This window comes from Carassius carassius, chromosome 14 (genome assembly GCF_963082965.1).
Source record: "Carassius carassius chromosome 14, fCarCar2.1, whole genome shotgun sequence".
NCBI lineage: Eukaryota > Metazoa > Chordata > Actinopteri > Cypriniformes > Cyprinidae > Carassius > Carassius carassius.
Genome location: NC_081768.1, coordinates 13,066,262 through 13,082,516, shown reverse-complemented (window position 1 = coordinate 13,082,516; position 16,255 = coordinate 13,066,262). Strand labels below are relative to the sequence as shown.

At 36.7% G+C, this 16,255-nt stretch overlaps 1 protein-coding gene and 1 long non-coding RNA gene across 2 annotated transcripts; one reads left to right on the top strand and one right to left on the bottom strand.

Annotated features, from left to right (window-relative positions):
* Window positions 1-1,094: 1,094 nt before the first annotated feature.
* Window positions 1,095-4,755, bottom strand: lbx1a (ladybird homeobox 1a). The gene is made up of 2 exons (XM_059565508.1): window positions 3,777-4,755; window positions 1,095-3,224 (listed from the first exon to the last, which is right to left on the bottom strand). The coding sequence occupies exons 1-2, from the start codon at window positions 4,099-4,101 to the stop codon at window positions 2,740-2,742; spliced, it is 810 nt and encodes a 269-aa protein (XP_059421491.1). The 5' UTR covers window positions 4,102-4,755; the 3' UTR covers window positions 1,095-2,739.
* Window positions 4,756-5,063: 308 nt separating this feature from the next.
* On the top strand, window positions 5,064-12,601 carry LOC132156545 (uncharacterized). Its single transcript, XR_009437460.1, has 3 exons — window positions 5,064-5,174; window positions 5,370-5,480; window positions 12,474-12,601. It is a non-coding gene; the product is annotated as an uncharacterized LOC132156545 (long non-coding RNA).
* The last annotated feature ends 3,654 nt before the right edge of the window (window positions 12,602-16,255 follow it).

The following is a 16,255-nucleotide window of genomic DNA, read 5'->3' as shown; positions in this document are numbered from 1 at the left end:
TTACTTATCTTTGCCACATTTGACAACACCTCATAAAATAAGGAAGTGAACCCCACCAGCTCGCGCTCTCCTGATATATCAGCACCCCTTATATACATTTTCCACTTTCTGCCTGTGCAAACAGCACGGAGAGAGAGAGAGAGAGAGAGGCATGACTTGGTCTGGCTAAAGACATCTGGGTCTAACATGGCTTTGTTCAACCTCTCTCATTTGTGAGCTAGCGCTAAATGTGTTGTGTGTGATGTGGGCTAATCAATAACCTAAACGTTTAAAGTTGGGTAGAAAACGCTAAATCACATACACGTATATAAAAGGCGTGTGACTGTATTGCAGCACAGAGGCGCATGAGCAGACAGTGCAGGAGACTCTGGCGTCTGTTCATGTTAATGGAGCGGTGACAAATATCACATTGTCCGCATATCATCTCTGATCCTGCTATTACAGCCGCTTCATGTTGCTTAAAACCGTCTATTCAAAGTGATTGAGCCTTTTCGTTTTTATGATACAGAATAACATTTAGCTTTGTTTAAAAACACGAGTAATGTAATCACGAATAATATAAAGTTGTTGCACTCGACTGAATCTTACACAATGTAAGACTATTTGATACATTAAATATGAAATGATCTAGAACTGTACAAATAAATAATGAAATAATTATGACATTAATAACAATTTATAATAAATATATAACGTTTATATAAAATGTAATTTTACTTTTCTAAAAAAAAAAAAAAAAATTGTGTAAGCTAATATTACTGATAATTTAACGAAATTCATTTAAATAACAATAATAATAATAATAATAATAATAATAATAATAATAATAATACCTCGATGTATTCTTATTATTATTAATTGATATGCACTTCTATGAAATATTTAATACAGAAAATAATAATTAATAATAATAATAATACTTCGATGTATTCTTCTTCTTATTATTAATTGATATGTACTGCTACGAAATATTTAAAATAGAAAATTTTGAATACAAAAATATTTTTTAACAGTTCAATCAAAAAAAATGCATATAAACAACATCTAGCATACAATATACAAATGTGTCTAAATAACACATCTTGCAAAGAAAACAAAAATTCCCAAATGAAACTGCCAAAAAAAGGAAGTAGAAGAAGCCGATCGAACCGCGTGTTGATTTTTTTTTTAAATCTAATTTCAGAAATAGTATCACTCCAGCCATATGTTCTGCTTTTACGTGTAGCCAAAATGGTAACTTTATTATTTTAAGCCAAACACTCAAACAAACAAAGGCAGACGACAACCTCTTAACAAGACGAGTCAGTATCATTGTAATTCATAGACTTGTTTAAAACAGCCGAGTGAAAAGAGAGAATAGAGGGGACATTAATAGGCCCAGATGCCCTCGCCCCTGTGCGCATTATTGCCTTTGTGAAAACTGAGCGAAACACTTTAAAAAGAAGGCCTGCTCAATCCATCAAATTGTCTGAAAATTGTGAGGAAAATTCAAAAACCATATGGCCTCCAAACGTTTGTGTCCTTTTTGTTCGGTGGGACACGCTTGTCTCCGTATTGAGAGCCGCGGGAGGCAGAGCATGCTTCATTGTAGCTTGTCACATCAGGGGAGACTGCTCATTTGTCCCCAGTTTTCACGCCTTACGCTAGAATTGACTGCCTCTCTTCGCTTTGCAAGGAAATAGCGTCTTTCAACCGCAGAGAAACGGGCCAAAAACCCTGCGTTTTTGGGCATCCTTTATGCGCGCATTCATCAATCCAGATTTCTGTTTCTCACACACATCCATTGTGAATATTGAAACACATCGTGGGGACAGGAAAACATGTTATGCCATTTTGAAAATCAAAAGCGTAAAATGTTAAATCTAAAACACATTCAATGCATTTTTAAAGAGTGTTGGTGCAGGAAATAAAAGTAGGCTACAAGATAAACAAAACACTGCAGAAAAAAAAATCACTTTTACACAAGCTATGTTTTGTTTATATTACCTCGATTGCTTATTTCCAAAACGATAAATAAAACTATCAGACTAACGTCAAAATTTTAGAGAAAGACATTTTATTTCATTTTAAATACATTACACTTTGTACACTTGGTTTAAATGGTTTCCTGGCTTAAAAAGGCACTTACAGGCATACAAACCATAAGAAATATATTAAAATGTGACAATCCAGATTTAATCAGAGGAGTCGATCTTTTTCCTGTGATAACTTTTGTAGGAAATGTTCTATAATACACTCTTTTATCAAACGATTTCGTCATAGGCCAAAAGGCATAATAGGGACACGCAGGGGGGCTGCGCGTGTGAGTTAAGATTCGGATATTTTGAGATATCTATATCAGATCTGCAGCCATTTTTAACTAAAATAATTTCGTGAAACAAAATAAAACATGCATTCAACTTACTCAGAACAGGGTAAAAAAAAAGTTCTGCGTGGACAATCGTGCTTTCAGTGCGCGCGCGTGTGTTTATATCTGACTGAAATATTATCAAGGTACTTATTGCTCTTCAGCTATAAACGAATAGGCTAAAAGATTACAATACTGCCACTGCATAAATAGATCTGAAGAAACTGTCCCATGCTTGCTTTGATTTTTTTTTCTTTTTTTCCTTTTTATATTTGCTTTTAATACAAGTCATTTAATACATTTGGTGCATTAATGGCACTTTCAACTCTATGGTTTCAGTGGACCATCTCAAGGGGGAAAAGGTAAATAATACCGATGCTGTTCAATGAAAGTCAGTCATCGACATCAATTTCCTCGTCTTCATCCTCTGAGCACTCTTTGCTCGTTGTGTGGTCTGTAAACGGTGATGATGGTGACATGTGGAGTTTGTTGGTGCCCTCGTGCTCGTGGTTAGATCTTGATGGAGACTTGGTCACTGATTCTCCGAGAGTGCCATTGACGCTTTTTTCTAGCTCTGCCAGTTTGGCGATTTTCTCAAAAGGTACAGAACCTACTGATTTGGCCGACTCCACGTCCGCTTTCATCTCCTCCAGGTCTCTTTTGAGCTTGGCTCGACGGTTCTGGAACCAGGTGATGACTTGAGCATTCGTGAGCCCGAGTTGCTGAGCGATCTGATCCCGATCAGCGGGAGACAGATATTTCTGATAGAGAAATCTTTTCTCCAGTTCGTAAATTTGGTGATTGGTAAAAGCTGTTCTCGACTTTCTCCGCTTTTTAGGGGTATTCCTCTGACCGAAGAGGGTCATGCCGTCTCTTCCTAAAACAAACAAAAATAATGCAGTGATATTGAAATTCATTCAGTCTGCTACTTTATTTTAACGCGTGGAACCGACTACAGGCCATTTAATATTAATACAAAAACGGTGAATATTAGATTACTGTCGTTTGTAAAAGCAACGTCTTCGGGTATATTAACAGTTCAGCTTCAAATGGCAATATCAAATGGGCCCGAGAACAGGAATAATAGCATATACGATCCCTATATTTAATTGAACTTGCACACATATGTATTTTTTTTATTGCACGTGGATATTTATTTCAGCTATGTATTTTGATTGCATGTGCACAAAATCAATCCAGATATTTTGGTGATTTAAGTTGCTTTAACAAATATATTCGATATCATTTTAACAATAAAACAGCATTACAAACAGTAGGTTACACGGACAATAAACAATACAAGTTTCACGTTGTTGAAAACGTTTATATATAAAAGATTATGTATACAATTTTTCAAGAATAGCAACCTTAAAATTTTTATTTAACAGCCTAAATTCAATTTTGCACACACAACGGGCCTTGTGTTTACCTTCTGCCGCTTGTAGAACACTGACTTCCAGTCCCTTGAAGGTTTTGCTGGCGAGTTCCTCCAGGGCGCACAGTGGAGATGTCTGGGAGAGCAGCGCGCGGTTGGAGAGGGGATGGCCCGTGGATGAGTGCTTCTCACCGGAGGAAAGCAGGTGCGCCGTGCCGCAAATGGTGTAACTTCGTTTGACAGAAGGTTTGTTTAAAATATCCTCTATGCTGAACGGAGTGAGGGGCTTGTTTGAGTTAGCAGGTGGAGGAAGATGGTCCAACGGACTGCGCCTCCGATCCTCAACAGAGGCGCCTTTTGCGTCTTCTTTGGAGGTCATTATTTGTCTTTTTAGCTTGTTTTGAGAATATTCTAGAGTTTTGGATTTTTTTTCCTTTTTTCTTCTTTCTTTTCGAATTCACAAAAGCAGAAGAGCTCAGTTTATAAAAACTATTGATAAACACAGAGCAACTTGAATGAGAAGAAATGCCCAAATCCGTGGAATTAGATACAGGCTAGTCGATCAGCAGCATGTTGTTGCTTTTGCCGCAGGGCTGGAAAACTTTAAGTCTTTCTTTAAAAATCCTCGTCTGCTGTCCTCAGCACCTGGATAACGGTTGTGCTTCAGTGCGAAGCAGCCTGACAATCTCTGATGCTTCAGTGGAAACAGTCAGCCTCAAAATCAGCCAGAATTGACTATTACTAACAAGTTATTCTTGATAGCAAGATAATCAATTACATCCAGTGGCACTTTCCTCTCTCTCCCTCCCCACTCTCTCTCTTTCTCTCTCCCTCTTGCTCTTTGACTATGTTGCAGTCCGATGCAGACTTTAGCAGGAAAGGAGCCCCGTTAATTAGAGGGCATGGCCGGGAGGAGGAGCTCAGCCGGATTACAATACTTAACGCTCTCACTCTTTACTACAAATTAATGATTTGTCGATATTCTGTTCGTTCTTATTTACACACTTATACCATGCTATTATAACAGAAACATTGTATTTTTTCTTCTTTTAAAAAAAAGAAAATATCCAGCACAAGTGGTCGATGTTTGCAATTAAAATGGTATTTTAAACTAAAAATAGGTTTGCTGAAAAATGTGATGTTCTATTTTGTTTTGCTCAATAAATGTATTTTAGAATCAGGTAGTATATCATGGCTGATAATACTTGTGGATAGAACAAAGTGTATGTGTGTGTGTGTGTATGTGTGTGTGTACTGTAGAGAAAGAGAGAGGGAGGGAGGGAGAGAGATCGTCCCCTTCAGCTGCACCAAATCTTCTTTTCCATAATTCAAGCGCAAAGGGCCAGCTCACATCAGCAGTAAGATATTTCATCTCAAAAATCGCCTGCTGTTCAATCCTTGGTATTTTTGGCAATATGGGAACTATTTTTCGTCGATTTACGCAGAACGAGGGTAAACTTACAGATATGCACATAATTAAAACTAAAACGATGTGAAATAATTTTAAGATAATAGCCATAATAAATACATGTAATTATGTAGGCTATCTATAATCTATATTTGTAGCGCGTATGTATTTTCTGTAATTAGTGTATTGGATAAAGCGTCTAATGATTGTTTCTGCATTGTTATCGTCGTGCACTTTAGAGTAACGAGGCCTGGGTTAAATTGGCAGAATAAGGCTGAAGCTCACCGCGAGGGACATCGGAGAACAGCCGTGTATGGCGGATAAAGGCTGATCTACAGCGTGACAAAACGGTGCGTTTATAGCTTCACCAGAGAAAGTTTTCCATTTTTGCCGCTTTGTAAGTGATTTGTTTAAATCTTTTTAAATTAAATGAAAGAAATATGCTAAATTAATTCGTATTAAGTTAGATAAAAAAATTAAGTATAACAGCAATTATTCATATTAAACCAATTCTATAATATACGTAATATTATTTTTAATTTGTAGCGATTATACGAACATTTCGAACTCGGCAAAAACAGCAAAGGCTAATTAACATTTTATAAAACCACAAATAAATACCCGAGTAAAACAACAACAACAAAACCAGCATATTTTAATAAATTCAAACTAATTAAGAGTTCATCTAAAAAGAAAAAGCACCATAAAAGGACACAGAGGCAGGTGGTTACGCCTGTGTGACAAGATCATTTAGTGTTGCCTATAGTGAGCAGGACGCCTGCGTAAGCAGATGACGCAATGAAATGCCATGGAAGATACCACTACTGAATTCAAACAAATGCAAAAGTTTATTTTACGATGCAATAGGCTACATTCTGCGCATACTACTTTTATTTAATGACAGTTTAATATTATTATTACTATTATTATTATTATATTTTATTTTTTAGGATCACTATTAAATCAAAGTAATATTCTAGAGATTAATATAGAATCAGCATCCGTTTCAATTATCAGTCGAAGAAGCGTTACATTACTGCCGTTGGTTTCATATTGTGTAAGACTTATAATTGTGTTTTTCAATTCACCTTGTTGTAGAAGGAATTTGCAGGCAACTTAAACGGGATTGTCCATGCCTGAAGGACTGAACCAAAATATGTATAGTCATAAGTCATTTTTCGTTGTCTACACGGGGTCTGTGAGTATTCTGCTTGTCTAATGACTCAGAGAGATTTGTCACTTACTCCAGTGAACGTCTGTCTGGACAGTTTTATTCCATAATTTATTCCCCGCTTCCGACCACGAGAGCTCCGGTTTCACAGGCAATATCGGATCTTTTCCCTAACTTTCATTCACATGACCTTTCTGGGGATTGTAAATGATCTGCCCACACATCTGGTAAGATGGATATATTAAGTTTTCATGGGATACTGTCTAAACTGAAAGGCCCTTATTCATTTTCCAAGAGAGAAATGTTTTATTTGACAACTCGATTTTATCTCGTTTACCTCGAAATGTATCCTTTTTCCGGCATAAAATTTGCCAACCGTTTTAACTCCGTAGACAACTTTTTATTTGTAAATAAAAATAATAAATATTTTATTAATTTTACTGGCATGGTGGAACGACTAAAACATACTTGAATAATAATAATAATAATAATAGGCTAATACAGTTAAAAGTAAATCTGAGCTAAATATTTGTTTGAACGTTTGTCCTTTCTTAATAGCTACAACTTGCAATAGGCTAATAATATTAAACCACTGAACAATGTACATTGTTTCACTTGTAATTATACTATAATTCGCCACAGATGCAATCAACGTCAAAGACAATGTCCCATTTTCAAAGCGACACATTAAAAGACTGGCCTATCGCAAAACTTCATCATACAGTTGTCTTAAACTCATATGACTATAGCTGAGAAATTAACTGTTGCTAATTTCATCTTCGGGAGAGCTTCTGAGTTAGGTTGCTACTGAGAATAGCAGACAAAAATTAGTTAATGCGTTTATATTTATAATTACTCAAAAATATACCATGGTTTACATGTGGTTATTTCAACAGTAATAACTCATCTGATAGAAATAAGAGTTTTTTTCACACATTTTGTTTGCACTGTGGTTAAAAACATTTTGATATGGACAAAAAGAGGACTGTAAACCAAATATATTGAATGTGACATTCTTGCAATAAATTAATATCAGCATTCATGAGATCAACAACATCATAATGTGTTGAAAGATGAGGCATGAGCATGAATCATGCTAATCAGGCCCTGTATCTATTATTATCAACAGTAGCATGGATTGCTTCCCAACAAAGGCGGATTAACATTTGGCAAGCACAGCATTGGCACCAAATGTCCTGTCATCCTAATGTAAATTACCTGCCTTGATTTTTATTTTAATTTTTTTGCAAGGTCAGTCTAATATGATTAAGATGTTTTCTGAAGAGATAGTCACTCCTATTTCATGTCTGACATATTTTTTTTTTCATTTCTCAAGAGTGCAAATTGAGAGTAAAGCATTTTTAGTAAGAAAAAAAATCCCTCAACAGAAATCAGAAATTCATAACCAACAAAAAATGAACCCCTGCTTATCATTATCTATACACGTAATCACCTGAAACTTAACACAAATGGATATGTTTATTGCAAGCTTTTCAGGACAGCCCCAAATACCACACTGTTTATTGGCTGAAGTCCATATCGTGCTCCTAACACCATGGATGATAATAATCCTGAAAATAATTCTGTCTGGTTAATCTGCAGGGCGGCAGCACAGCACACAGGCCTCTCTACATCAATTAGGTGAGTAATAGATGTAGAGCTGGCACAGGATCTGGGTGACACCAGAGTCAAGGCCTGCATGTGGTCCATTTGAAAAGGGGATGCATGCTTAAAGCGGAGAGACTGTGAGGGTGTGTGGAGGGTATCGAGAGTAAGGCATGAACGCACAGAGCCTGGTGACATTTCAGTCTAATTGCAGGACTGGGCTTTGACTGTTAAAACAAAATGAGTGAGGATTAAGTGCAGAGCCATGCTTAAAAGGACCAATTACCCATAAAGGGTAAGAACAGGAAAGTGGAAAAACTTTTCACTTCAAGGATAAGATTATTAACTTCAGACACAATATTTATGTCAAAAGTAACTCTCTGAATGAATTATGACCAAATAAGATCTTTAGAAAAAACATTGCCTACTTGAAAACATGAAGACTGGAAGTAGAGAAGACAATGATCATTTAGTTATACCAGACCATCTGGGAGAATGAAGCAGAAGTTAGCAGAACTAAACAAAAGTGAGAACGTGAGAGGACTGAGGGAGTCTCAAAAACAGTGATGTAATCTTTTAGACATCCATCAGAGCATCATGTACCTTCTAATGAGGTCTGATCAGGCAGTGTTAACTGTAGAAACTGAAGATTGTTCTGGTCGTTCTTTTCTGTGCACTCAAAATGAATGAGGACCACAGCATCAAAAAGCATAACAAAAGTTGACCATTTCATGTGCCACATATGTGTAATTGAATTGGTATTTTGAGTCTAATCTTTTTAATTAATTAGTTGATTTGGTACAGAAAACCAATCTAGGGTGCGTCTGCTAAACCATGGGGGTAACTTGACATCCTGAATGCTACTTGCTGATTAAGGACCTTCCCTAATCCCAGAAGGTGCTCTTTGGGTGAATTTAAAACAACTTTTACAAAAAAGAATCCAAGGCATGTCTTCTGGTCCAAACGAGTAAAAAAAAGCCTTTATTTACATTCTGGCCATCTCAATAAACATAAAAAAATCCTAAAACTCTGCACACTGATGCATTTTGGCCTTCAGCATTCCTCAGAGTGTGTCAGACTACTACTTACATTTCCAAACCGGATCTCATAAAAAGGTTTAGGTTAGTAACACTTTAGTATAGGAATCAGTTCTCACTATTAACTAGTTGCTTATTAGCATGCCTATTATTAACATACTGTATTGGCTGTGTATTAGTGCTTATAAAGCACATATTCTACATGACCATATTCTACATCCCTAATCCCAATACCTAAATTTAACAACTACCTAACTATTAACAAGCAGCAAATTAGGAGTTTATTGAGGCAAAAGTCTTAGTTAATGGTTTGTTATTCGAGAGAATTGGACCTTAAAATAAAGTTTGACCATTTAGTTTAATTTGTATGACTTGATTCATGTAAAAACGTATGATTTATAGAAAAAAGCAAGCATGAATGTGTTTAAAATGTATTCTGAGCTCACACAAATTCATATAAATTTGCCACCAATTCACTAAAATGTAAAATAGCAACCAATTGCCGTGAGTGTTTTATGTTTCATAAGTCTATGCCAAAATTAAATATGAAGAGTAGTTTTAAAGCCATTGCTGATTAATATTATTTAAAAAAAAAATGGATGTTTGTGGAATTCCATGTATTTGTAATTCAATAAAAAAAATAATAACAAAAAAACTGTAGTAAATTATAAGACTAAAATATGTTTTAAAAATCAAGCCTGATTTTTATCCAGGTGTCAATCATAACTAAATATGCTGCCAATATGCTTGACGTTTGTACAGAATTAAATCCAAGCATGGCCTCCCTGGGAATCCATCAAGCATCTAGCTGATAGTCCTGTGGAGGAAAGAGGGGACATAGATAACAAGTAGCTCATAGTCAGACACAGCACACTTATCGCCTCTCACTTTCTGACAGACCCCTTTCTAATGCCACAGCCTGGAGAAGTTCTATGGCAGACAGACAGAGAAATAGATCCCTGTCGGAAAAAAGATATTGGGAGGACAAAGTGTGTCAGGTCAGCACCTGAGGAAAGCTGCCATGGCACAAGCCCAGCCTCTGCCACTGAACAGCCTCCTGCGGCAGACAGGAGAGAGAGCGATGACCCATCCCTCTGCCCCTGATGGCCTTATTAAAGACATCCACTACCACACATTGACTCACTGTATGTAAAACATTCAGATGCATCAAAATACTATGAGAATTATCATAACAGCAACGTCTATAAGAAGCATCTGGATTTTGTAGCATGGGACATGTGGTAACTCATCCAATCATACCCAAGCCAAGAGCACAAATATTCTCAATAAACTTAATATCATAATTAAGAGAAAGAAAACACTATTTTGCTCATTATCCAATAAAAATTGATATTCAAGCTCAAATGACAATTCAATATGATAATTTTAATCTTAGTTTGTAATCATACTCAATAATTTTATACTCTTCATTACAGAATTAAAACCGACGGCCGGCGGAGATGTATCAGTCACGTTAGGCTGCGTCTGCTCATCAGAGCTAATTTGGGTGTGCAGTTAACACTTCCATAAGCAAAGAGAGTGAAGTGGCCCTATTAACAAATGCCTGCTGACAACAGGACACAAATATTCTTCCCCAGCTGTGAATGCTGCTTTTTTTTTTCATCCAAATGAACATGTCATGCTTCACCTGCATTACCAACAGCATTGCCAAAAGTAAATGAACACAAACGCAACAAACGTGAGGGAAGCACAACAGAAGCTCTTATCCTTTGGGCTGCTTAACTCATTATGGTTTAATCTGTGGCACCCAACTGACAACCCTGTAGTAAAATAACTATACAGCTTTTATTCAATACTTGTACTCGAAAGTAAAGAGAGGAAAAGATTTGTGAGTTCTCTTACAGTAGCGGTTCTTAACTGCTGGGTCGTAGGCCTGTAAAGGGACAAGTAACTAAATATAATACAACATATTTAAGATAGGAAATTCAAAAGAAAATTAATAGCAAGAAGTAAAATTTAAGAAGGTTAAAGCACTTTTTATATCTATATGTGTATATATATATATATATATATATATATATATACACACACACACACACACACTGTATATACACACAATCATATGACATTTACAATGTTACAAAAGATTCACATTTAAAATAAATGCTGTTCTTTTTAATTTTCTATTCATGAAATAAAAACAGATCACATTTGACACAGTGGCAAAAGGGGCACTACTGTTTTCAACACTGATAATAGAAAGAAATGTGTCTTGAACTCTAAATCTGCATATTAGAATAATTTCTGAAGGATCACCTTGACACTAAAAATAAATTAATTACATGTAATTTATTATATATAAATTACATGTTAAACTATTAAAATAGAAAACACTATGTTTAAAACTAATAATTTAGTGTAAATTAAATACTATAGTTCATAATGATGACACTTAAGTAGATATTTAAATAAAAATTAGTACAATTATACTAATATCTGCCACCTATTAAACACTCATTAAACATTAAACCTTGCTGCAAGACAAAATTAAGTTTAATGTATTGTTATGTACTCTACACATATTTCAATATGGTTTTAATTACATTTATATATGCTATTTTTTTTATTTATACATGATTTTTTTAGGACATTTCAATTTACTGTATTTTGTGATTTGATTTGTGGTACCACCACTTGACATGCTCATGCAAAATCACCATCTTAAAACTGGAATACACTAAATGACTTTTAAAATCCAAACAGATTAAAACACTAGAAATTCTACACTTGACAACTTGGTTACAGAGGAAACTGGGTATAACGTAGACTACACAACTAGGGGTCACATACATGCTAACAGAGTTACTTCTAAACAGAAACATGTGACTCATTGCTATAAAGACGCATTACTTCTCAAGTGAAGTAAAAGGGTCTGTGCTCATCACAGTTTGTCAACTCCAACTGCTTGAAATCTACAGGCTATGACTTATGGCAACTAGCGTTAACTCATGGCCAAAATCTGGGCAAATGTTATGCATTGTATTCCAGTCTTTAGGCACAAAACAGCACAAAAATACACTTGCTCTAAAAACAACAACACGATTCTGGAGGCATGGGAAATCTGTAGGCTCTGGGAGTGAGTCCTCTATCAATCACAGGTGAAGAGGAGAGTGCAAAGAGACTGATGTGCAGCGCAGAGAGAGAGAAGAAAAAGAGAAAGCCATCCTTCACCTGTTATAATTAGCCCTGGCCTTTTCACAGGATTAATTAAAACAAGTTTCTTTCCTGATTTAACCACAAGGGATGACCTGCAGGACCAATATAACTATAGCTGAAGTAGCGATAAAGTATGCGGCGATGTCTACGGATGCCCCTCTCTATTTTTCTTTCTCCTGATCCGTTGACCCTGGTGACTTGGGCTTTGAAGCCCCATTCACAGCTCACTCATACAGCATCACCCTATCTACTAAAGATTTATGAGATGACCTCTTTATGTCAGTGTGTGTTTGTAGATCTCTCACACACACATAGACTTTCTCCCTTTATTTCCCCTTCTCTGTCTCGCGCAGGTACTAGGGGTCTTGTTATCCTCCCAGTGGCTGTTGCGTTACATTAATATGGCAGCAAGTTGTCTTCTCCATGAGAGAGAGAGACTACTGGAGGGAGAGAGGAGGATAAAAGGCCTGATGAATATCTTTACCTGGGTGGCTAAATGCGGAAAGGAGGACGCGTGGACCTTGAGCAGCGTGAGGGGAGCGTTGGTCTTATGATGGATGGCTAGGAGCCGGGTGTGTCTGGATCAATGCTGTGAGCTCTGCAGTGTGGAACAGGTGAGAGAAAGATGAGAAATGAGCACTGGGGCCTGGCCTTGCTGCGCGGTTTGCCATTTCAAAACACACTGATCATTTTCACACCCACACACGTGTGCACACAAAAAAACACCAACCCATTTGCATCATCCTCAATCTGTCTTCTCCGTCCAAGCCGCTAGAGAACGGCTAACTCGGTTAGCCTTTCCTCACCCCTCTTCTTCATGGCTGCGTGAAGAGCGTCTGGGAGCGTGCTTGGACTGGACTGATATGTTCATTAGTGGTGAGTGATGCCCCTGGATGGGTATGGCAGCTGCCTGGCCCTTTGTGACAGCAGAGCAGAGACCGTGTGAGCCGAGCAACTAATCTTTCACTGACAGACAGCCGGACAACCTTTGCTCTCAGATGACAGACTGGAAAAGTGCTGAATTATACAGTTCTTCTTCAAAGTACCTAAACGTATCATGGCACTCTACCTGGTCTTAACGTAATTACTGTTATGAATGTGAAAATGTCACATTCATGTCACAAGCTGTGGGTATGAAAGCACCACAATTTTTACTCCCACTGATACAAACCCAAAGATGAGAAGTTGATCAGTAAAAAAAAAATCATCATAATTCATTAAATATTACTTATAAAACCACAACCTTGTAAGAACATGAAGACAATTTATTTTTATTTTTATTCTGCATGAACAATTCCAGTACAATATTTTGTTGAAAAACTATTTTAAAAAGGGGTACTGGTGGATCATGGCATTAGTTATGTCAAAACACCAACCCAAGGAACACACAAAATGAACTGATAGAATGAACTGTACAGTGTTGAAGTGGCTTAAATGCATCTGAAAATATAGTGGACTCTTGAAGTTGAACTTTGGATTTAAAATTGCATTTCAGTGCTCAAAATTGTTGATTACAATATTTATTTTATACTTAATTCATAAAATGTACTGTATATTGAAATAAAATGAGTTATATCAATTTTATATACAGTACGATTCAAAAGTTTGGGTTCCGTAATACTTTTGTTAAGTCACTTATGCACATTTATTAGATAAATACAGTAAAAACAGTCATATTGTGCAAATATTAGAACAATTTAAAATAAGTGTTTTCTATTTTAATAAATTTTCAAATGTGATGGCAAAGCTGAATTTTAATCATCAGCCATCAATCCAGTCTTCAGTGTCACATGATCCTTTTAGAAATTATTCTAAAATGCTGATTTGGCGCTCAAGAAATCTTTTTTAATATTATCACTGTTCAAAACAGTTGAGCTGCTTAATATTTTAAGGAATAATATTATATATGTCACTTTTGATCAATATAATGCATCCTTCCGGAATAATAAAAAATAAAATAAAAAAATATGACCCCAAACCTTTGAACATATATATTAAAGCAAAAAATGTCAGGCACAACGAATGTCAGTGCTCTCAAAAAGGTAATCGCTGAGCACCATATTAATATCTATATACATATATACAATATTTACAGATAATACACACACAATGCCACATACATAGTGAAAAAGTGTCAGAGAAAACAAAAGGCAGATGAGAGTGATTAACTAAACCGTCTGCCGGTGAGTCAACGCAAGACGGAGAGGGAAAAGAGAAAGAGAGAGAAAGAGAAAGACTTGGGAAGACGTACGACTCACTGGCCTGCCTCATACAGCAGATGTTGTTGCCTATTGAGCTGTTAATTTAACTGGAGTTTATTGAATAGTAATTAGGAGGAGTTCACTTACCATGATAGAGGTAGAGCCTGTTCTGCAAGCTAAACTTGCCTTTACCCTCTCTTCCACCTCACTTCTGTTGCTGTTCATAAGGAAACCTGCAGAAAATATAATATATTTCATTAAAATATGGTAAGGATATGTCTGCAGACTGTAGGCGATAATAACCTTCCCTTGCACTATGCAAGATTATCAAAATTCAATAGTCCAAGATATTACTCAAAGCATTGTGGTTCCCCAGATATAACAAATTATATTATTCCACAATGTTATTATTTGTGGAGCCCTCTTAATGCTCTATTTATCAGGGTGAGAGGGTGCAGAGGAAAATCAATGTTTAATCAGCAGTAAGCTGTTTGCATGGGGCACCGAGTGAAATCCTGTAACCCAGACACACTCAGTGATATAACTATCTCACAGTCCATAATCAATCAACATCTCCAACTCCATAAAACACAATGCCAAAGTGCACAAAGTTTACACCAGCCTGCCCACTAAACATGCATACAGAGAGCTCTTTCTGTGTGCTAAACCGATAGACCAGCTCCAGCGGTTTTGGTTATAAATCAGAGAAGAAGTGTTACTAACGGTGTTGACTTTCTCTTTCATCTCTGAGTGTGTGGGGTGTAGGCACCTGGTCTCTGTCGTCAGTCTAATATGGACTCTGCCAGCTCCATGCGCTCAAATGCCCACAAACATATGCCGCCATTGTGATGGAGATGAGCAGCAGGGATGTCTCCCTCTTTCCTTTCACTACACAGCCAATGGGAGACCCCCGTGGAGGGTCGCAGGTCAAGTGGGAGGGTATTGTGATTGGTGGGCTCAGGGGAAAGGCCTTGAGGATGTGTGAATTAGGCTCATCAGCGTGAGGTCACGCGTGTTTGAAAGCGTACGTCTAACCCCTCGTGTGTCTTCCAGCCCTGACAGCTTCATCAAGGTTGGGCCTTATGAATAAAAATCAGAAGAGTCATGAATTTTAACATGCCCACAGGACCAACGAAGCATTCTCCTTGGTTAACAAACCTAAACCCAGTGAACTGTTTTCATTGTCAGTCACGTACTCATTTGATTTACACTCGATTCCACTGGCTATCAACCACAACAATAAAAACTCTCTGAATGTGCTTTGATTTGATCATTTTGTTTAAAAACAAGCATAAAAGTGTGATTTTATTATTTTAATTTTTTTTTTGTATCTGTTTAAAACATATGAATGGCCTTGGTCACATTGTTGCTGATGAAACTAAATTGCATTAAATGTATTGTAAAGTTTGATATCATATTTATACACACAGCAGATGTTTTGTTCAAAACAACTTTACCCAAAGTGCAATCAAACCCATGACCTTGGCATCATATGTTAAGTGTGATGTTTCAGTTAACTTGATTTATATTAGAAAACGTGTTAGAGAGTTTGACTCCTAAACCTAAGGTTGTGGGTTTGAGTCTCGGGCTGGCAATACCACGACTGAGGTGCCCTTGAGCAAGGCACCTAACCCCCAACTGCTCCCCGGGCGCCGCAGCATAAATGGCAGCCCGATGCTCTGGGTGTGTGCTCACAGTGTGTGTGTGTGTGCACTTTGGATGGGTTAAATGCAGAGCACGAATTCTGAGTATGGGTCACCATACTTGGCTGTCAGTCACATCACTATTTTTCAAAAGGCAAACTTACACAAGTGTGATGATCCCTTGAAATGCTTTGATGTTTGTTATATGTTCAATATGTACCCATGATTTTGTTGTATCATAAATAAATAAAAAATATTTCTTTATATTTCATTTTTTATTAAAAATGAAAA

Bases quoted from the DNA above. Each gene is read 5' to 3' on its own strand.
- lbx1a (XM_059565508.1), bottom strand. From the start codon at position 4,101: ATGACCTCCAAAGAAGACGCAAAAGGCGCCTCTGTTGAGGATCGGAGG. The intron at 3,225-3,776 runs GTAAACACAAGG...TGTTTGTTTTAG, and splicing joins TGTTCTACAAGCGGCAGAAG to GAAGAGACGGCATGACCCTC.